Source organism: Wolffia australiana, chromosome 12, assembly GCF_029677425.1.
Source record: "Wolffia australiana isolate 7733 chromosome 12, ASM2967742v1".
Lineage (NCBI taxonomy): Eukaryota > Viridiplantae > Streptophyta > Magnoliopsida > Alismatales > Araceae > Wolffia > Wolffia australiana.
The window spans coordinates 6,926,666-6,949,870 of record NC_135846.1 but is presented as its reverse complement, the minus strand read 5'-3'; the positions used below and the strand labels follow the sequence as shown (position 1 = coordinate 6,949,870).

Genomic DNA, 23,205 nt, shown 5'->3' with positions numbered 1-23,205 from the left:
TCTCTCTCTCTCTCTCTCTCTCTCTCTCTCTCTCTCTCTCTCTCTCTCTCTCTCTCTCTCTCTCTCTCTCTCTCTCTCTCTCTCTCTCTCTCTCTCTCTCTCTCTCTCTCTCTCTCTCTCTCTCTCTCTCTCTCTCTCTCTCTCTCTCTCTCTCTCTCTCTCTCTCTCTCTCTCTCTCTCTCTCTCTCTCTCTCTCTCTCTCTCTCTCTCTCTCTCTCTCTCTCTCTCTCTCTCTCTCTCTCTCTCTCTCTCTCGTCTTCTTGATCTGTTCGCCAAAAGGCCTTGGCGCAGTCGCCCGACCAACGTCGGCACCCCGTTTAGGGCCGCCAGCGCCCGGACACACATCGCCGGCCGCCCGCACAGGTGCGCGTGCCGGGACATCAGCGCCGGCGCCCCACTCGAGCCGCCAACGCGGGCGCTAGCGCCGGCGCCCGCCAAGGTCTTCTGGCGGCGCGCCTCAAGGCCGCCAGCCCGGCGCCCACCGGGCGACCGCCCTGCTCAAGGCCGTTCACGCCCTGGACGCCCTCACCACCATAGGTCGTCATGCATACCGTTTTGGTGTTGGGGCGTTGTCCCGCACCCCGCAAGGGGACGACTCCCCTCTTGACCCCCCACCAACTGACCATGCAGTTGGATCCGCGACCCCGCATCGAAGCGCACGTCAATCGTCCCGCCAACGACGCCCCACGCCCAAGCACTTTGGTCACCGAGCAACCAGGCTTAGTCCCGCCGTCCTATTTCCAGGGCCGCTCAACGCCCGGAACGCCCAGCTATTTCATCCAGTGGGCCGCACAACGCCCGGAACGCCGAGCCAAATTACAACCAGAATTTCCCACAGCCTCCTCACGCACTCCGGTGCCGAGGTACGCCTGAACTCTTTGGTGTCGTGTGTTCTTCGTCCAGTATTCCACGAGAATTCTTCCACCGCCCTCGAATTTGTTTTTGAATTTCTTGGAATTTCAACAAATTAGTGGATTAGGTCTTCTCATGAGTTTTCCCGCGAATGCGAATTCGAAGTTATTGGATTTGGTGCTTCGGCATCGTCGCGGTGGTTGAAGACAGTACTCCCGCCCTCGACGAGGAAAGGGGCTGCACCACCATTATTTCATCGGATTTAAGTTTTCGAAATCGATTGTGTGGGTTTGTGGTCTGATTTATCCCTCCTACCCTCAACCAATCCCTGCACCCCATATCCATTGTCGTCCATCCCGTCTCCTTTAGTCGTCAGCATCCATCCCTCTAGTTGTCCCGCATCACAATCTTTTGGGATCAATTTTAGAATCAATTAGATTAAAGCCAGAAAACCTATTTGCATAATTGTATCAAGATGTCATAATTTCAAAGAAAAAGTTGGTAGACAATTGCCATAAAGAGAACATCATATTATGTTAGGATGACTATGTAACATCCACTTTCTCTAATGGATTCTGAATAAGAACCTCAACAAAGAGAAATGGAATTCAATGTGGGGGATAGATCTATCTAAAAATTAGATTGTGCAAGATGCATTCAGTAGAAAAGGGATAAACGGAAGAATCAGGTTGGCCACTTGAAAACTTGAGGAAAAATTTGGCAGAGAAATATGTGATGTCTTCCATATTCCTCACATCTGATATGTTTGAAACATGAATATATTAATCAAGATCCCCTTCTATTACATTTAGGGGAGTTCAAATGGATCTGACCCATCAAAGATGTTTTGGGTACCAAAGCTTTCCACATGGTCAGCAGAGTCTCATTAAGTGGAAATAGAAGTAGAAAATTTAATATAAAACTCATGAGAGTCAATTCTCACAATTTTACATCTTACCATCGATCTTTACACATGCTCAACAGACACTATTTGCTTTTCTTTTAGTCATCATATCATGGAATTCTTCACTATTAAACAGGTGCACAATGCGTATATTCTAGAAGGGCAGCAACACAAATCTTATAGAGTATATCCAGGAGGAGCTGTGTGTAATGATAATTAGAGGAGAGGATTTATCAATAGAGAAAGTACCGAGACAAAACAAAAAACCTTTATCAAAATATTGAGGCTGCTCATTGCTCATGCTAAAACTAAGAAATGTTTTTTTTTGTAATTTAAACACCTTTGCTGTTTGATCTATGAGTACTCACATTACCAAAAAGGTATGTAAGACTTAAAATTTTTGAGCTTATTAATTTAGAAAAGTTTTGTAGCAGAAAACTTTATGATTTTTTTTATTTACCGGGCTTACTTCGCATGAATGTTTTTTTGTAATTTACAAATGCTGTCACATCGTTCCATAAGATTATGTAGCTTCAGATTAGAAATAAAAGGATAATCCTTGGAATTCAAATAACATGAGATGCTTGAAGAAAATGTGTGTGCCCATTAGAGCAGAGTTGGCATGTTGAAAAAAAAGAGTAAAAAAATTATCTGCTAATCTAACTCCTCAGAATATGTGACAGTCATTGCTGTAATTGATAGTCTTGAGGAGATATTTGTTGCAAACGATTGTTGGGATGCTTTCCCTAGAGGCAGCGAGAGGAAAGTGGTTGATGATGGAGCTGTGAAGGCAAATTAAAAAACTCAAATATTTTATTATGAGGCCAAGAAGAGGGGAATCCTCCAAAGTAAAACAATGTCAAGGGAGAGTCAGCAATGGATTATTTTTGATTTCTTTGGAGCGTACATCATTAAAGTTTTTTGAAAACCAATCAAACACCCTTCAGGTTGAAACTCTTAAATTATTATGACAAGCTAAGATAAAAATTCAGTGAAACAAACTTCTGTATTTTTTTACATCCATCCTTTAGCGTCCCCAAAAAATATAAGCTGAACGATGAATAATTCTCAATAGCAAGGTGGCAAAGGATAATACGAGGCATTAAGCTAGGTATGCTTGAAAAAGATGTGAAAAAATTGACAGCAAGTTCCACAATGCTTATTGAAAGAGTACCATATCCAGAAGGTTTGCCCCTATTATGATGAATTTCAGCCATCAACGAAGCAGCCAAAGTGAGAAGAGGAGAATAATATAAAGGGTTAATAGCACGAAATGTCCCAAACTTTTTCAAAAATCTGAGATATAACCTAAACTTTTTTTTTGGTGTGGTGTATCCCAAACTCTCTAAGTCGACGCCGACATATCCCGGTGATGACGTGGAATCCATCGTGGCTGCCAGGTGGATTTCCGGCCAGATTTTGACCTGGCGGAATCCACCTGGCAGCCACGATGGATTCCACGTCATAACGGGGATTCCACCTGCCAGGTGTTTTCCGATAAGAGAGAGAGAGAGGCATTATAGAGAGAGAAAGAGAGGCATTAAAGGGAGAGAGAGGCATTCTAGAGAGAGAGATAAAGGGAGAGAGAGGCATTCTAGAGAGAGAGAAAGGGAGAGAGAGGCGTTCTAGAGAGAGAGAGAAAGGGAGAGAGAGGCATTCTAGAGAGAGATAAAGGGAGAGAGAGGCATTCTAGAGAGAGATAAAGGGAGAGAGAGGCGTTCTAGAGAGAGAGAGAAGAGAAGAAGGGAACGAGCAGGGAAGTGAGAGAAAACTCACAGAATTGGACATGAAAGCGCGGTCGGGGTCGTCGATGATGGCCGAGAGCGTGCTGTCGTAGTCAAGGAACAAGGCCACTCTTTTCCCCTTGGCTTTCTCCGCGATTTGCTCGAAGGCCGACAATGCAGAAGGGTACTTGAGCTGCGAAGAGAATCACCCCCACTAAGACGCAAGAAACGAGAGATTCTTCAGAGATTAAAGAGGATCGAGACAAGTTACCATCCAAAGACGGTAGGAAGTTTATGGATCCTCTTGTAGAGAGTCGGCGAAGGCGTCCTTGCAAAGCCTTCTTCTTGGAGGGGACGAAGCGGCCATGGCGTCGAGCCATCCGTTGGATAGAACGTCGTCCAGTAGCCCCGAAGCGACTCGTCTGAGAGAGATGGCCACGTAGAGAGATGGGGGGAAGAGCCCCGATTGGCCGGGGGATGGCAAGTTTGACGGCATGATGATTCTTGGCTTGCTCAAGGGCACGGGTCGGCGATTACGGGAGCGTGCGTCGGGATCAGATCCATTCAATCCAGTCAATCAATTTGGAGTTTGTGATTCCCTTCAATCCTCGTCAGATATTTTATTCTATGAAGAAATCACCGTTCACAGGAGGCAGCAACGTCTGTAATAGAAAGAATCAAGCATCTGTTTACACCGTTGTACTCGGTGTGCAATGCAAACGCGTCGCGATGCTTCTGAACGATTGGGAGGTTGACGTCCCTTGCATGATTTGCCGACGAATCTAGAATATGTTCTAATTGAACCCTTGAAAATCCCCAAGCAGAAAATCTCTCCCTCCCCCCTCCCCTCCCTCTCTCTCTCTCTCTTGAACCCTTGATAAATCTCACTCTCTTTCTCTCTCCAATATTAAGACGATCGCCGATAACCTTCCCCTCTCTCTCTGTCTATGTCTCTGTTTCTGCACCTCCTCTCTCTCCCGCGCGATTCGATTCGGTCAGGTCTCTCTAGAATGCCTCACTCTCCCTTTCTCTCTCTCTCTCTAGAATGCCTCTCTTTTCTCTCTCTAGAATGCCTCTCTCTCTCTCTAGAATGCCTCTCTCTCTCTCTTATTCTCTCTCTCTTATCGGAAAACACCTGGCGGGGGGAATCCCCGTTATGACGTGGAATCCATCGTGGCTGCCAGGTGGATTCCGCCAGGTCAAAATCTGGCCCGAAATCCACCTGGCAGCCACGATGGTTTCCATGTCATCACCGGGATATCTCGGTGTCGACTTAGAGAATTTGGGATATACCGTGCCAAAAAAAAAGTTTAGGTTATATCTCAGATTTTTGAAAAAGTTTGGGACATTTTGTGCTATTAACCCATTAATATTTATGCACAATCTTTCTACTGTGTGAGGCTCTTGAATGGAGTAATACCTTCTATATTATTTCCACTACCAGGGCCACATATTTTAATGCATCTTATAAGTTGAGTCAATCTCCTCTTTTATTGAGGGTATATGATTTCATCTTGACGCTAACTGATTTGAATCTCGCGATCGGAGACTTATAGGTCAATCTGATTGATATTAGGCATAACACAGATCAGTTTAATGGACTCTACCTCTACAGGGACCCACTATTTGTCCTTATCAACTAATGGCTATGGTATCAGTCATACTCGTAGTATGGTTTTTTATTAGACTTACAATGGCCTGCTTGAGTATCATTTGAATAATAATATTTATAACATTTATTACAAGACTATCTGAGCTCCTTCAAGATGTGCATATCTTTCTTTGGAGATAGTATCACCTAAGACCTACACAGAAAGTTTTAAGCACACTAACACAAAAATGTCTAGAAAATAAATGTGCTCGGTCATAACATGATAGTAGTTTGAATGCATATAACTAGAGAAATTCTAAAGATACACCAATAAACATAACAAATACATGGTTCCAACCTCTTAACCAAAGGCTCGGATTTGGAGACACTTATAATCCAGGATATATATTTTTTAAAAATCTGGTTTTTGTGGGGAGTAAACTGAAGAAGCTTGCAATGTCAACAAACACATACAACAGATAAAAAAATTGTTGAGATAATGGAATTATTGTTTGTGCTGAAAAAATTAAGGGAATATAGTAGAGAAATATATTGTTGTAATGCCGAAATTTAAAATGCCAGAAGAAGATAATTAATTAAGAATAAATATCGCGCCTATTGGAAAGGAGAGACAACCAGAATGTTAATAAGAACTTAAAAAGAATGGGATAACCCAGCTCCACAAACTCCATTGATGCAATAAGTTTTTCGCTGTATACAAATTTTTTTTCCAAAATATATTAAAGTGAATGATCTAAAGTAGATTTTGAGAAAAAAATGATACAAACGACAGTTTTGGAAAATACTAAATGCTTAAATATACATTTTCAATAATACCTAGGCTAGTTTTCTTAGCATTTGATCACTTTTGAATCATCAACTTTAGCAAGGAAAAACTTGCTAATACAAACACGCTTCTCAAAATATCTTTTAGATATTTTGAATCCAAATCTAAAAGCATAAATTTAGAGTAATTTACTCCTGAAATATTACGAAGATCATTATCGTGATAAATAATAGGGAATGCCTTAAGACGTGTTATTTATTGGCAGTGGACACGTAGGTGGAAAAACCTTCTAGCACGCGCCATTTAAATATAAAATTGTGAAAATATCAGCCGTCAATAAAAGCGAAAATTATTTCTCTGATGGAGACACGATGACTTCATCTTACTATTTTTTTTATAAAAATAGTACAAACAGTAATTCCAATCATAATAGAACTATTAAATGGACTCGCAAGGCACGCCGGAAAAACAAAAAAATAATCTGATGAAATATTTAAACGCCTTTATTGGTAGGTCAATATACTGTTGACTAAAGATTGCCACGCGTCGGCAGATCCTTTCATCGGTGAGGTCGCAATCTAGGTCCCAGGCGGAAATCTGACCGACAAAAAAGGTGGACTGGGGGAATCCAACGGCCAGTATTGGCTGTTCTGTGGGTGCGACTAAGACCTAACCCCTACCGCTCTCTCTCTCTGCCATCTGGCTCGCTATAAATAGATGGTTTTGGGCATATTCCGAGGTCACTGCGAAGATTTCCTTGCTCGGATTGCTCTCCAGAAGGTGTTAGTTCTTCCTCGATTGTCGATTCCATGGCTGCCGTGATCGAGCGCGTCGTTGCGCGGCAGATTTTCGACAGCCGCGGTAACCCTACCGTCGAGGTGAGCCTTTGATTTTTCCGGATAATCGTTCTTCGGCTCGATTTTCCGCTGACTCGCTCTTTGATTCTGCCTTTTATTCGTGTTATTTTTCGGTTATTTTTTCTGCGTCTATCTGTTTTTCTTTTTCGATGTAATCGATCTGTAACGTTTCCTTGGAATACACTTCGGTGGTATGTGTTTGCTTTTGTTTTTTGAACTTGATTTTCGGCAGCCGCATTGCGGTAAGCCTACCGTCGAGGGGAGCCTTTTGATTTTCCAGAAAATTGTTCTTCTGCGTGATCTTCCACTTTCTCATTCGTTCTCTACCCATCTATGAATGTACGACTTTACCTTTTATTCGTCTTATTTTATTAAGTTACTTTTTCAGCCTCGATCTTTTTTTTCTTCAATTTAATCGATCTGTGACTTTTCCTTGAAATAAATTCCGGTTTTGTGTGTTTGCTCTCGTTATTTGAACTTGATTTTCGACAGTCGCATTGCGGTAATCCTACCATCGCATTGTTCGTCGGCTTGAACTTCCACTTCCTCGCTCTTCCCTTTGCTGTCGTACAATGCATCTGTTTGGCTGCTCTTCGTCATATTTCGGCATCTGCCTCCATATGCTTTTTACTCCGATCTGTTCGATATGCGTCGTTTCTTTGAAATAATCTTCGCTTATGTGTTTGCTTGCGTTATTTGTAATTCATTTTTGTCATTAGCTGTGCGGTAACTTCACAGTCAAGGTTTTCGCCTTTTGATTTTTCCGGAAATTGTTCTTCGGCTCGATCTTCCGTTGGTTTGCTATTTCCTTTGTTGCCGTGCAGTGTATGCACTTTGCCTTTATTCGTCTTTTCTGTCAGCTATTTTTTCGACAGAAAAACATGAACTTTCTGGCTAACTCTTCGTCGGTTTGATCTTCCGCTGGCTCGCTGTTTCCTTTGCTATCGTACAATCCATCACTTTTCTTTTCATTCGTCTGATTTTTTGGTAATTTTTAATGTCTCGATTGGTAAATTTTTCTCCGATCGATCGATTTGTAGCGTTTCGATGGTATAAATTCCTCTTTTTTTTGTTTGCTTGCGTTCTTTGAAATAACTTTCCGCTGGCGCTGAGTGGTACACTTACCGTCGAGTTGAGCCTTTGAAATAATTTTTCCTACAAATTGTTCCTCGGCTTGATCTCCAACTGGCACCTGCCTCGATCTGTTTTTATTTTCCTCCTATGTAATCGATTTGCAACGTTTCTTTAAAATAAGCTTCTTTTTTGTTTGTTTTCTTGCGTTATTTGAAATTAATTTTCGACAGTAGCGGTGCAGTACCTTTACCGTCGGGGTAAGGCTTTGGTTTTTCCAGCGAAATTTTCCTCAGCTTAAGCTTCCACTGGCCCGCTCTTTCTTTAGCCATAGTACGATGTATAATTTTGCCTTTTATTCTTCCTATTTTTAGTTAGTTTTTCTTTTATCGGCATCTGCTCGACCTTTTTTTTTCCTTTCTCCGATCTAATCGTTTCTCTGAAATATAATTCGTTGTTACATGTTTCTTACGTTATTGGAATTAGATTTTCTCTCTAAGAGCCTTCTCGTGAAATTTTCGGCCTTTCCTCAATAGTTTAATTATTCTTCACCCAACGAATGGGATTTTTTATCATAAATCGTGCTTAATCCAACCTCTGTAACGCCTACTGCTTGCGTGGTTACTTTAATGTTTATTTTGATTTTTTTTTGAAGAAATGTTTATTTTGATTTTATCATAATGATATATTGAAGTTTGCTTTGTAGGTTGATGTCATATATGGTGGGGGGAAGCTTGCCCGGGCCGCAGTGCCTAGCGGAGCCTCTACAGGTGTGCCTAGCGAATCTCTGATTTCGTCTCAATTGCTTTTCCGAACAATAAATTAAATAAAAACTAGTTCTTTGTTTATTGGGGTCAATGAAAAAAGTGTTAAAATTTTTTGTAATTTCTGTAAGTTTTAGATTATTCTGTGCTTATGTTCAGGTGTTTACGAGGCTTTGGAGCTTAGAGATGGGGGGTCTGACTATCTCGGAAAGGGTGTCTTGAAGGTAAGTGTGTTATGATTTTGAAACCCACAATCGCCACCATTTAATAAGGGTGTCTAGAAAAATTTACTCTTTCGTTTTATAATTTCTGAAGATTTCGTCATGAGATTTTAAAACTCTCTTTTTCTATTTTCATATCCTAAAATATTGATAAAAAATGGGCATGGGGCCATCGGAGGTAAGCAGTCAGCATAGATGATGGATGCCAAATTATGTAATCGGGGATTGATTATTCTTGATTCAAGTGAGAGACGCTTGTCGCAATCATTTATTGAAGCTATTAAAAGAACGCAATTCTCTGTTTCTGACAATTTATTATTATTTTTTCATTCTAGGCTGTTTCAAATGTGAACACTATTATTGGCCCTGCGTTGATCGGAAAGGTATTTATCTTTCATAATTTAATTCTTTTATTAACATGAATAAGTTTGTGAAAGTTCTTTCTTTTCCCGTGCCCATTGGATAATGAATATGAAAATTTATTTTTAGGACCCGACGGAACAAACTCAAATTGATGACTTCATGGTGCAACAACTCGATGGAACATCCAACGAATGGGGGTGGTGCAAACAGAAGGTGCGACTTAAAATCATTGAAAAATCATCTCGGCCTGTGAATTAATTGAATTACTTACTGGATTTATTTTATATTTCAATCAGCTCGGCGCCAATGCCATCTTGGCTGTCTCCTTGGCGGTTTGCAAGGCTGGAGCGGACATTAAAAAAATTCCTCTTTACCTAGTTCGATCTTAATACACTAATTTCGACTTGAAATCTTCTCAGATAATAATCTATTATTAATTGATTATTTGTTTTTTGTACGCAGCACATTGCCAATCTTGCTGGGAACAAGCACCTGGTTCTGCCGGTGCCTGCTTTCAACGTTATCAACGGTGGGTCCCACGCAGGCAACAAGCTGGCCATGCAGGTAACATTTATTCGGGAAATTTAACGATTTTTTTGTTCATCTGGAATTTCTACTTATTATTTTTTCCATTTTTCTAGGAATTCATGATTCTCCCAGTGGGCGCCTCATCTTTCAGAGAGGCCATGAAGATGGGAGTCGAAGTATATCATAACTTGAAGGTAACAACTATACTCAATTTGATTGTTCTCGCTCGAAACAAATCAAAAACCTCGTTCTTCCTGCAGAGCGTAATCAAGAAGAAGTACGGTCAGGATGCTACCAACGTCGGTGACGAGGGTGGATTTGCTCCTAACATTCAGGTTATTTGAATTTTCATACCCTTCTTATTCTTTTGATAAACTAATATTTTTGTGAATTTTCTTATTCATACCTTGTCAATAGCTTTTGTGATCATCACTCGTCTGTGGTTTTTGCTCATCGTCATCATCATCCTTGTGCGGACCAAGTGCAAGGAAGATGACCTGTTGTCGCCCTCATCATTTGTCCGCAACTAGGATGACGAAAGCACAGCTCGTCATTCTTCGCGGCGCACCCATGACAATGAACATCAAGGATTGTCGATATTGTCCTAGAGAAGACGAAAGACGAGGAAGATGAGGACCTGAAATTATAGTTCTGGATCGTCCTGGACGTGGACGATGGACTGGACAGGACAAATTTTGTCCCGTCCGACGTCCAGAGAAAGATCAGGGACGAAGGACGAGACGGTTTTTTGTCCCGTCCAGTCCTCCCGGGACGAATTTTCGTCCCGTCCGACGTGCAGAGTAAGATCAGGGACGAAGGACGGGACGGTTTTTTGTCCCGTTCAGTCCTCCCGGGACGAATTTTCGTCCCGTCCGACGTCCAGAGTAAGATCAGGGAGGAAGGACGGGACGGTTTTTTGTCCCGTCCAGTCCTCCCGGGATGAATTTTCGTCCCGAAATTCGTTCACATCCTCGGACAGGACGATTTTCTTGCCTGTCGGATGTGAATCCGGCGGTTTTTCGTACATATCTGTCCGTCCATTGTCCGAGACCTCCGGACGGACTGTTTATTCGTCCCACAGGACGAAAACTGTCCCGTCCGGTGGTCCCCAGGACGAATTTCATCTTGAAATTCGTCCGTATCCTCGGATGGGACGAAAAAACCATCCCGTCCGCGTCCCTGAACTATACCTGTCATTCTCATCGTTATTGGCAGGCTGGATGCCAAAAGAGAGTATAATTTAGAGGAAAAATTATATAAATGACAGTCATCATCACGAAATTGTTATACTCGTCGTCGTCGAAAAGAACTCTACCCTCATTTGATGAAAACATCCCTCCACAGGAGAACGAGGAGGGTCTTGAGCTGCTGAACACCGCTATCGCTAAGGCCGGATACACTGGCAAGGTGCGAAAAAATTTCCTTTTTTCCCTTCAAATAATAATAAGAAGACTTTGGGGGATTAATATTCCATTTATTCTTTATTCCACGTGGGCAGGTGGTCATCGGCATGGACGTTGCCGCGTCGGAGTTTTACACCGAGAAGGATCAGACTTACGATCTCAACTTCAAGGAAGAGGTAATTTTGATTGATTTCAGTAGTTTTTTTGGACTTGTTAATCATTGTATAAATGTCCTGCAGAACAACGACGGATCTCAGAAAATATCTGGGGACAGTCTGAAGGAATTGTACAAGTCATTTGCTTCAAAGTATCCCATCGTCTCGATCGAGGACCCGTTTGACCAGGACGACTGGACCCACTACTCGAAGATGACCGACGAAGTCGGGGCCAAAGTTCAGATCGTCGGAGACGATCTCCTTGTCACTAACCCGACCGTAATTATCTCACTAATCACCATCAAACAGGGTAATTAAACTTTATTTACTCACCTCTTTTTTCTTCTTCTCCCTCTACAGCGTGTCGCCAAGGCTATCAATGAGAAGTCTTGCAACGCCCTTTTGCTCAAGGTGGGCGCCTCGAAACTAACTAAGTTGATTGTATATGATTATCGGTCTTAATTTTATTTATTTCGTGATTAGGTGAATCAAATCGGGTCGGTTACTGAGAGCATAGAGGCAGTGAGAATGGCCAAAAAGGCCGGGTGGGGTGTGATGGCCAGCCACAGGAGGTTCGAACTCGATTAAAAATCCTTTGGTTTTTTACTTTTATTTATAACCGTTGATTGACCTTGATGATCGTCTCTCTGACTCGATCCAGCGGTGAAACCGAGGACACGTTCATTGCTGATCTGTCTGTTGGCCTTGCCACGGTGGGTGCTCTTCTTCTTCTTCTTCTTCTCTGTCTTCATGCGCTGGATCTCATCCAGGTGTTCGTCTCTCTCATCCAGGGTCAAATCAAGACTGGCGCTCCGTGCCGATCAGAGCGCCTCGCTAAGTATAACCAGGTTGATCCTCTCTCTCTCTCTCTTTCTCTCTGTGTTAGAAATTCAGCCAAGAAACATATATATATAATAATAATAATAATAAATATTTCCAAGGTTTGAGTTGCTGAATTTGAGGATTCTAGAAGGTTCATTATCCACTGTGATCTATCAATTTCTGGTTATATTAATGATTGAAATGTTATGAATTTACAGCTGCTGAGGATTGAGGAGGAGCTGGGGGCGACGGCGGTGTACGCCGGAGACAAGTTCCGGGCGCCGGTGGAACCCTACTGAAAGAGGTAAGTCCATAATTATGCCACGTGGCGGCGCCACAACCCTCGCAGAGCCGTGTTGACCGTTGCTCTGCGGGTGTCTTCTCAATAAGCCTCCGAAGCGCAGAGTTTTGCTGGACTTTTTCTATGTAAGACTGTCGCTCACTCTTCTTTTTTTGAAAGCCGGTGCTTTGGACCCCCCCCTTTTTTTAAAAATCTTTTCGTGAAATCGTATTTAAAATTCAAGAAAATTCCCATTTAGACTAATTAATTCACGCTTTTGTGTTACGTTCGAGGTAATTATTCGCTTAATATCCTCTAGAGAATTCAGGTAATTGCTCTGGTGGAATAATGTTTGAAATTCAAGAGATTTTTTTTGAATACCTTTTAATATGTTCGTTAAAGTTTTCTCCGCATTACGCACGATGGAATTATTATCTTAAATTCCTCTAAATGGGATTAAAATACAAGAAACCGCTTTTCAGATCTCTTCGTGAAAACTGTTTTCCTGAAATCAAAATTAAATCCAAGAAAATTCTATGTAGGCTTATACTATTTCTTTACTTAATGCTGTTGTATTATCTTAAAATTCTCTCGAAAATTAAGGTGATCGCTTAGTAGAACTCTTCGTGAAAATTGCTCTGGCGAAATAATATTTAAAATTCAGGAAAAAATCCGTTTTGTACTTATTAATCTGTTCGTCGAAAATTTTCCTTATGACGCTCGAGGGAATGATCATCTAAAATTCCTCTAAAAAATAAAGACACCGATTCTTCTTAGTTAAAGCCGTCTTGACATCTTTGAGGTAATTATTCAAGAAATCAAGAATTCGAACCATTTATTCAAGATTATTCATTTGAATTCGAGAAAAGTTCAAATCGTGCAAATATTCTATTTAAATGCCTTTAATGAAATAATTCTTTTAAAATTCAGTTAACCATTTGTATCTCATATTGGAAATTATAATCCCCAAATCCCACACTCTAAGGACATGCGAAAATCATTCAGATTTCTTTTTAATAGGTTTATATAAAATTTCCCCTTCATGCCTTCTCATAAAAGCCTCTCGAAAAATACTGGAATCTGCTTTTTAGATCTCTTCGTAGAAATTACTCTTATGAAATCCCACTCATAATTCTAGAAAATTCCTTCAAGAGTTCTTTTTAACGTGCCCAACTTTCTTTTAAGTTCAAGGAAATCAGCCTCTTGCAATCCTCTCGAAAATTCAAGAAGTTGATTTTTAGGTCTCCGAAAGATAACTACCAGCCCCTTGCTTATTTTTAAATCCATTTGACTGCCAGCTATATTTCATAAGTTGAAAGATAACTATTATTTTGAAATCCATTTGAAATTAGAGCTAGCCCCACGCTTTGAATATGAACATTTATCAATTACCTGAATAAAATTTATCTTTAAAAAACCTTCCGAAAATAGCGCTCGCCCATGATCACAATGTTTTATTCTTACTAAACCAACGGTCACATAGGTAAAAGTTGAAAGAAAAATAGCAGGAAAAATTGTACCCGGGTCAGTGGCCGTTGGCAATTGCGAGTGGCTTCCTGTCGTAGAATCTCCGGTACAAGTCGTCGACATGGGTGAGATAGAAGGAGCCCTGCGGAAGCAGAGACGCGTCACCGCCGGTCACGAAGTCCTTCGCTCCGTAGCGGTGCTCCATCAGCTTCAGTGTCTCCACAAACTTCTCTGGTGCCACCTGACCATCACCGAACCATCAAATCTTCTCGTGATAGACAGATAGATGGATAGATAGATAGATTGATGGATGGATAGGTGCATTTAAATGTAGAGGTAGTTGATAGATATTAGCTTGATTTGCCAAAGTGGATGCCATGCAATCGAACTCTATAGTTAAGCGTGCTGTGGCGGGAGCAATTCAGGATTGGTGACCATGTGGGAAGGCAGACCATGTAAGAGATAGATTGATAGACAGATAGATATAATGATAGATAGATAGCAGACTGGCTGAGAGATTGATTTACGGATTGAAGGTAGACTGAGAGATATATTGATTGATCGGTATACATATGAAAAACTAATGATATACAAGTAGACAGACAGAATAATAGATTGACAGAATTTGAGAAATGAGGGGTAGATGACAAGTTTGGAAAATGGGTAGATGTTAGAGGTGAAGAAGATATAACCAGGCAGTTTTTTTTGGCTGCGTCAATAAATACAAGAAGAGAGATGTATGGATAGATATATGGCTGGTTGGCAGGCTGAGTAGATAGACACAATAATACATATAAAGGTAGACAGCTATCTTGATAGATAGATAGATAGATAGATATTTAGATATATATATATATATATATATATATATATATAGAGAGAGAGAGAGAGAGAGAGAGAGAGAGAGAGCTTACCACGTGTCTGGACTCGAGCTTGTGCTGGATGTCAAGGACGGTGACGATATTGAGGAGGCTGAAAGGGTGTTGACGATCGTTGACTTTGAGGGAGAACATTGAGGAGGTCAGCCCACTTCCGTACGAGAACATCAATATACGTTGACCATTCTGCAATGCCAGAATATTATCCCATCAAAATTCTATCCCATCATATGCCAGTGATCGGCGATCATCGAGGGAGATACGAGTACACTCACCAGAGACACGTGCTTGTTGTGGAGAACGGATATCAGGGCGGCGTAGATAGAGGCCGTGTACATGTTCCCCACTTGCTTGGGTAGCAGAGTAGATGGTTGTACCTTTTCCTCGTACAAATTCTTGGCTACCAGCTGGGAGACCTTTATTTTTCAAAAAAAAGAAAAAAAAAAGGTTATTATCTCGTCTTTGTCTAAATCTTGTTTGGAGATAAAAGCATTCCAATCAGACTGAGAAGGTAGATCTGATCGATAAATCGATTGGCCGATAGATTGACCCACCTTATCAAGAATCAGACTGACCCTTGATCAGATAGTCGATTTGTTTAATGGGCCAGCTTGTTGATTTTGACGGGTTGATCCAAATCGGATCTGACCGACCATCGGTTAGATTTGTTCATTTTAGTCACGATTGTGAAGAACCCTTAAGTCGATTCAATGTTTTCAATTTACTTAATATGTTGAAGAATATTGAGGATTAAATCCGAAACCCGTGGTGAACTAGAGATTAATTCGATGAAAAGAGACCCAAGTATTTATTTCGTCTAAAGCAAGGATAGAAATTTGATTTTTTTTTCTGACAGACCTATCAATTGTAAAAAGCAGCGTTTTTTACTCTACTAATTTGAAAACATGAATGTGATAAAAAATATATGGTAGGGGTATAAGTAAAGAATCTATTCTTATTAGATTTGTGCATGTTCTGAAAGAATTGAGACGACTCATAAGCATAAAAGGGAAGGCTGTTAATATATATGTACCATGATAAAGGGTTTTAAAGAAAGATGAAGATTCAAGCTCTTACCTTCTCAAGGTCACGGCTGTGGTAGGACTCGTCGGCGGAGAGAGAAGAGAAGGGCTCGAGCTTGACTTTTGCTTCCTCATTGACAGAACTTTGGAAGTGTAACAAAAATTATTTTAAATGGATTTCAATGAATCTAATGTCAGATTGAGAGAGCAAGAGGAGTTTAGATGAAAACCTGCAGTTCCGGATGAAATCGTTGAAGTAGAGACGGGCGAAGCTTTTCTGAACGAGCTGTTAGCGAGAATTAAATGAATTAAAATAAAAACATACAAGAATCGTGCGAATAACCGAAATTATAAAAAAATAAGAAGTGAGATTCACCTTGTTATATGGGGAATGGAAGACAACGTAGTCAGCTGCAGACAGTGAGAACTCCTTCCCTTCAAATTTCTCAAACCTACAGGGTAAAATTTGAAATATAGATTCATTAGAAATGCAGCGGTAACAGGCTGAAGGAATTTCAGAGGGATTAAAGGGACAACTTACTTGCTACAGAAACGCTTATAGCATAAATCAAGTGCCATAAGGTAGCATGTCTGCGACAGCTTCCCATCAACGACCTAAGGATGATCAACCAAAGATATGAATTAAAAAGTGGGCAAACTGTTGGAGAACGAGACCTTTTCAGTGGAACTTGAAATAGGTTAATGCCCTTGAAATCTTAAACTATCATAAAAACAATGACAAGAAGTTGCAACTCGATAATGGAAATGTTGCTGCATAGCTTTTAAGATTGTCATTTACATCCCTAAGTTTTGTCATCTTCGTTGTTATCCATGTGTCTTGGCCCAATGACAAAAATAATGACGATGATAAATTCAAATGTATGACGCCAATTGACTCAACAGATGTCTGACAATGACAAATGCAATAGATGTATGACGATGACGATGATAGCCTCGAAAAACTGGATGTGTGAATGCTCCATCTTACTTCCGAAACAAGATGGATGACAATGGCGTCTCTTGGAAACTGGATGACAACCATATGAAGATGGTGCCAAAGATGATGATGTCCCGTGGAAACAATAACGATAAAGTAGGTGGCTAAGTTTGTAACCGTGTATGCAGCACTATGATGGAATTAAGTATGAGAAAATAAATAAGCTTTTGACAGGAACAGTTTGAGATGTGGCTGAACAAGGTATGCATTAATTATTTATCACCTGCAGAAGGAAATCAAAATTTCTGAATGCAAGTATGGATTGAGGCAGACCAACCGGGTATTCACTGGCCAGATCAGGTTTGTAAAAGTCGTAGACATGGCTCATGTGCGTCCCTCTATATTTACTCTCAAAGACAATTGGTGCCTTGGGACCAATCAGCATGGCCACCGCAGCCGCACCGCCAGTGGGCCGGGCTGGCCCTTCGGCATAGACCTGAAAGGAAAAAAAATTAGGTAACCCCTTTCCTCTTCGATATCTGTTATCAACCACCAAATTATTCGTGATAAATAAAAAATAGAGAAGATGCAAATGAGGTTTTTAGGGGGAAGTAGAGAACAATATAAAAATAAGATAGAAAGATTTGACAGAGGTGCACAACGAGTAATGGCCTAGAGAAATCAACTCTCTAAACTTCTTGACTGGCCTTAGAAGGGATGGAGTTCAGACATTTAAAGGGAAACTAACCCCACAAAAAACATATCGGAATATCCCTAGTGGGCTTAAATGACAGAAACACCCAATATCAGAATTACGGTTTAAAAACATGGTTTAATTACCGCACTGTCAGTACAAACAACAAGTCCATAGCGCCCGTCCCAGGAGCTGCTCTCAACCCAATTCACACAGTTGAACAAAGCAGCCGTTCCTCCATAGCAAGCGTTTGTCGAGTCGACGCCCTCAATGTCAGTGTTGCCACATTCCTGAGCCATTCTTGTCAGAACAATGGATGAAATTTTGATCTAAAAAATAAGTTCAAGATCGTTTTCAAACCTCAAAAATACGCATCAAGAAACTCTTTATAGACTTGCTCTTGTCAATCACTGTCTCGCTTCCAACCTCCAGACGTCCAATTTGCTTTGGATCGACATTATATTTCTCAAGAAGGGAAGATACGACTGTCAAGCTACGCAAAAAACATTGCTTGTTAAATCCTGGATTAAAGATAAATCCTCTGACTGAAAGAAATTCGGAGAAAAAAATGGTCCAAAAGTCTGAATATGTTTTAACATTTTATGCAATTATTTTAGTTCGCACAACAAAATTTGAAATCACAATGAAATCGAGAGTAAACCAGGGAAATAAATCATATTTCTTAAAAGTGATATTTAAAAAAAAAATAGTTCTTAAAAGTGGAAAAGCGTATAAATATGAAGTACAGTTTATAAGGCACAGAGAATTTACACACGAAGCTTTCCTTCTTAGTCATCAACAATTAGAGCCCACACCTACCCTTAATAATTTATCCACAACTGAATGTTCTAAAAGTTCATAAAAAACAGACAGTCATCAAAAGAAATTTCCATAGGAAGGCAAAGCGAGGATGAGAGAGCGAGAAAAAAAATCTCAAGCACCTCATAGAGATGACATCTTCCACTTCGGAGCAGAAGCTCATGCAGTCTTGACCAAGGCCAATTGTATATTTTCCTTTGCTGGCGCCATCATACGTTTCCAGGGACTCCTGCGCAAGGAAATCAACGACTGAAGTCAACATACATACTTGAAACGACACTTCCATTTCCCCAGGAAAAGAGCCCATTCTCAACAAATATCATCCGACTCAACCACTAACATACGAGCAAAACGATTCTCTCCTTCCACATGTTCTACATCACCAACGAAAACTAATAAAAGAAGCTTCAGAAACAATGATCCACACCAAATACTACAAAAGAAAGTAGAAAATCATCCCTCCAGAAAATTGTAGACAGCCAACACGAATGAAAAAATATTCATAGCGATTCAAACCTGCCGGACGGCCCTTCAATTTCAATGTTTCCAAGCCAAAAACGCATTCTCTATAAAACGAAAACGTCCAAATCACACAGGAGCAAAACGATCTACTTCACCGACCAAACAAAAAAGCTTAAAAAACAATGATCCACACCAGATATTACAAAAAAAAAAATCATGCTTCATTAGACAGCCAATGCGCAGGATAAAACATTCATAGCGATTCAGATCTGCTGCGCGCAAGTAGGAGAGACGTAGATGTCAACTGCACTTTAATTTTACCAAGCGAAGAACACATTCTCACAAAAAAAAATCCAAATCAACCATTAAATCACACACGAGCAAAACGTTTAACATCACCAACCGAAACTAATAAAAAAAGCTTAAAAAACAATGATCCACACCAAAAATTACGAAATAAAGAAAAAAATCATCTCTCCCGAAAATTCCCTCATTAGACATCCATTGCGCAGGAAAAACATCAATATTGATTCAAACCTGCTGCACGGAAGTAGGAGAAACATACAGGTCAACGGCACTTCAATATCTTCAAGCCGGTAACGCACTCTCAATAAAAGAAAACATCCAACTCAACCATTAAATCACATACGAGCACAAAACGTTCGACATCACCAACCAGAACTAAAAAAAAAGCTCAAGAAACAATGATCCACACCAAAAATTAACAAAAAAAAGGAAAAAAATAATAATCCCACTCGAGAATTCCCTCGTTATACAGTCAATGCGCTGGTAAAAACATCGATAGCGATTCAAACCTGCTGCACGCAAGTAGGAGGAACGTAGATGTCAACGGCGAGAATTCCAACATCACTACTCTTCAACGCCATTTCCAGCTCAAAATCTCTGCGAACTTTCCAATCAGAGCTAAAAAGGCGGTTCTAACTGTTTATATAGGCCCTCGCTAAATCCCCTTTATCACCTAATTAATTCCTTCTTAATTACCAATGAACACAATTACAAACTGACAGCCGATCCAAGATCTTGGCGAAAATGAAAACCGTCAGATCCCCATCCAACGGCTGTGATCAACGAATCTTTCCACGTGGATACGACTGTGCCCCTCGGTGATACCGCCGTTTTGTGGGCCCCACCACGGCCCATTGGGAATTAATTTATTGGGCCGGCTGGACTTGAGACGCGTTAAAGTCCGACGGCTTCATTTTCCAAGTACTTTGAATAAAGTTCAAGAAAAATAAAAACCTAGGCAAAACTTAGGGTCAACGCAGCAATAATTGATCTAAAAACTTATCTGTGAATAAATTCTCTTAATTATATCACTTAGATTCATCTAACCTGGGCATCGCTGGAAATTACATCTCTTAAATTTTTTTCTTTATTTCACTTTATTGACTTACTCTCAGGATTTTATGAAAAAGCTTAAGATTAACTGGATCTGCCCAGGGTTGAGAATAATTCGGGCTCAGATCCCCCATCTCCTTCTGAGAACAGAATAATTTATTTGATTTAGTTGGATGCAATTAATAGTGATATTATATCATGTTCCTGGTACAAGATTCATTCATGAAATGATGTAAACCCTTTTTGTTACCTCAAATGAATCACTGCATATCTCCGTTAAAGATGACTAACCCATTCAAACTAATTTGAGTGATATACTTGAGTCTACTTCCTAAAGATATGAGTCTTGTTATGGTAAATTCATGAACATAATAAAATTAGATTTTTGGTGAAAGAGCCCTGCCAGTTCATAGCTTTGATATCATTCATTTGCATGTACTAAGTTGCGCTTAGAAGGTATTCATACTCCATTTCTCAAATTCTTCAAAAGGGCTGATATGTGAATATTCTTCTATTGCTATTGAAAGTATCCGATGTCGAAATGGCGACTACACTTAGTATCTCCCTTCGATACTTGCGGGGGCTCGACTCAAAATAATATAGTTCTCTAGTAGGGAGAAGTAAGATTGGCCTTAAAATATGAGGAGAGGTTAAATTTTGACAATTTGTGTCTTGTAACAAAAAAATGATTTGGTAGATAACAAATCACAAATTTTTACTTTAATATTAGTATTAAAAGGATCTGTCTCCAATAACTGAACAATTTACTTATCTTCTGAGTTTTTTTGTATAGGTGGTGGGAACATTTGACATCTAAAAACTAAAGGTATATGGAAAAAATCTCACTGGGTTCCTAAGAATTCAATAAATTTAATTGCTGAACTTCAGATTCAAACCATGTTAGAATTGAAATTCTTTCAGATGAATGGATTTCAAATGTATAGTCAGGGAACTTCTAAATAAACACTAAGGTGATGGTTATTTGAGGGAGTAACTTTGATGTTTTAACAATGATATCAAATCCTCCTTATTCTCTCCCTTATCTCTGACTATCTGACCCACCCTCCCTGGAGGTCTACATCTATTCCTCCTCCCTTCTTTTTATCTCTCCTTTTCTCCCCTCACTCCATTTTTTCTATCCAAATCTCTTTCCCTAGAGTTCTATACCTCTCGCTCCTCCTCTCTCTTTATATCTCCCTTTTTCCTTCCCTCCCTCGTCTATCTCATTCTACCTCCTTGGAGATCTGTGTATCCCCCCTTTCTATTTATCTTATCCTTAATCTTTCTTTCCCTCCTCCCCTGCCTCCATCTTTATATGCATCTCACTCTCTCCACTTCGTCCCTCTACCCCTCTCTCTGTGTCATTCTTTTTCCTTCCCTCACTATTTCTCTAGATCTCCCCTTATATATATATATATATATATATATATATCTCCCTCCCCCCTTCCTTCATCATCCCTTAACATCCATTTCTATCATCCTCTCCTCATTCTCCTCCAAACTATCTCATTCCATCGTTCCCCCTCTCTCCGCTTGGGCTCAATTTATGTGTGTGCAGAGGATTATCATTATTTTTTTTAGTATCCATTGATGCAAGTGTGATGCTTATAATTGAAAATCCGCAAATACATAAATGTGGAGAAACCTATGCCATATATTGGGTGCTATTCGGGGAAAGAATTCTATGAATTTATATGTATGAATATCCTAATGACATTATACATAATGTCTATTAGTTTCATTAATGTCACAGTTGTATAAATAATCCTTGTTGAGACACCAAAGACACCATCTCATATATGGAAAGTTGTATTTTGCCTGTGGTCTATGACTTGCTAACCATGAGATTCCTAATCGTCACTACTCTGATGCATCAAGAAGACCATGAAGGTGCTTGTGTGGTCAAGATATGGACATATGTTATTGATCTATGATGAAATTGACTAGAGGAACATGATATAGTTAAATTCCAACCCAATGCAATTAAAACACAATAGAGGATGGTTATTTTAAATTTTCCACGCATATGTACCAACTACAGTGACTAATTGAGGTTTGACAATTAAGCATACCATAAATCATATGATGAGTTCCTAATACACAATAACCAATTGTCGTAAATTCCATCAGAGAGTTCATATGATTCTTTATATTTTATATATAACAATGTGTAGCTTGGCACCCCACTTCTAGAAACCTAATCAATTACTTAGGTTAATTCTATCCTTGGTTAATTAATCCATGCTTTGACATACTTAGCCAATAAATATTATTAGGCCATTGAAATTATTATCTAGACTGATACATGGGCCTAGAGGGTTACACACATAAGACTTTTGGACATTGGTGGATATACTTAACGTTAAGGTAATATTATACAATTTTTTCCAGACTTTAATGAAAATTTCTTTCAAAGATGGCGCCCTCATTTTGATACCCATGCAAGCCGTTTTGAGTGCCCCCTTTATTTTCATTTTCTTCATAAGTGATGCTTCTAGGGAGATTGGATCATGTATAAATCATATTTCTGGCAGTTGACCACGGGGAAAGAAGAGGATATCAACACTCTAAAGAGTGCATAATTATGTCTGGAGGCCAGACATCTAAATGGCTTGACATATTGCATTTGGTCCACAGCCAAAATTATAGGTTTATGTTTTTAATATTTTATATTACCACATTGACTTTTGATTTTTTGCTTGAAACTCAATGTTTACTGATAGACTTGAATGAATATATATTGGAATGAACTAGTCATTAACAAAACCAGTACCACAGTGAAATTTAGTTCTAGGATTATTTTTTTATGAATTGAGACAGTAATTCCTTAATGTGATGGAAAATGAAAGTTGAAGACTATTTAAATGAGAGCCACTGATTGAACAACAAATGGATAAAATATTAAACAATATTTCATAGTATATTAAAATAATAAATCATTGACTCTGCTTCCACCCTTTTCCTCAACTTTGAAATAACTCAAGTTCCCCTTCTTCCCTTGTCTCCCCTGTGCTAATTATTCCTGTCCTCTCTTGAGGGCGAACACAATTGCTTTTTAGCCTCTTGTTCACCGTTACAACATTCTTGGATCATCAGCCAAGCATGCACTAAAAGAGCAAAAAACGTATCTTCTAACATGTTTCTATTTGCTTGGGTTACAGTTATCATCTTTTTGAAATTTAAAATTTCACTATAATGCCTTGTACCCATGATGCATTTATATGCCTGCTGCATATTGAAAAGAA

At 39.8% G+C, this 23,205-nt stretch overlaps 2 protein-coding genes across 2 annotated transcripts; one reads left to right on the top strand and one right to left on the bottom strand.

Annotated features, from left to right (window-relative positions):
* The first annotated feature begins 6,581 nt into the window (after window positions 1-6,581).
* Window positions 6,582-12,535, top strand: LOS2 (Enolase). The gene is made up of 17 exons (XM_078584390.1): window positions 6,582-6,736; window positions 8,493-8,556; window positions 8,710-8,774; window positions 9,107-9,154; window positions 9,261-9,347; window positions 9,431-9,511; window positions 9,597-9,698; window positions 9,776-9,856; window positions 9,923-9,997; window positions 11,007-11,069; window positions 11,161-11,241; window positions 11,305-11,499; window positions 11,581-11,631; window positions 11,704-11,792; window positions 11,882-11,933; window positions 12,012-12,068; window positions 12,261-12,535. Exons 1-17 carry the CDS (start codon window positions 6,668-6,670, stop codon window positions 12,339-12,341), a joined length of 1,341 nt encoding a protein of 446 aa, XP_078440516.1. The 5' UTR covers window positions 6,582-6,667; the 3' UTR covers window positions 12,342-12,535.
* Window positions 12,536-13,763: 1,228 nt separating this feature from the next.
* HMGS (hydroxymethylglutaryl-CoA synthase / HMG-CoA synthase / 3-hydroxy-3-methylglutaryl coenzyme A synthase) lies at window positions 13,764-19,540 on the bottom strand. The gene is made up of 12 exons (XM_078584389.1): window positions 19,417-19,540; window positions 18,262-18,368; window positions 17,681-17,813; window positions 17,467-17,610; window positions 16,964-17,122; window positions 16,231-16,304; window positions 16,066-16,141; window positions 15,920-15,975; window positions 15,745-15,832; window positions 14,943-15,083; window positions 14,704-14,853; window positions 13,764-14,030 (listed from the first exon to the last, which is right to left on the bottom strand). Exons 1-12 carry the CDS (start codon window positions 19,486-19,488, stop codon window positions 13,848-13,850), a joined length of 1,383 nt encoding a protein of 460 aa, XP_078440515.1. The 5' UTR covers window positions 19,489-19,540; the 3' UTR covers window positions 13,764-13,847.
* Window positions 19,541-23,205: the final 3,665 nt, after the last annotated feature.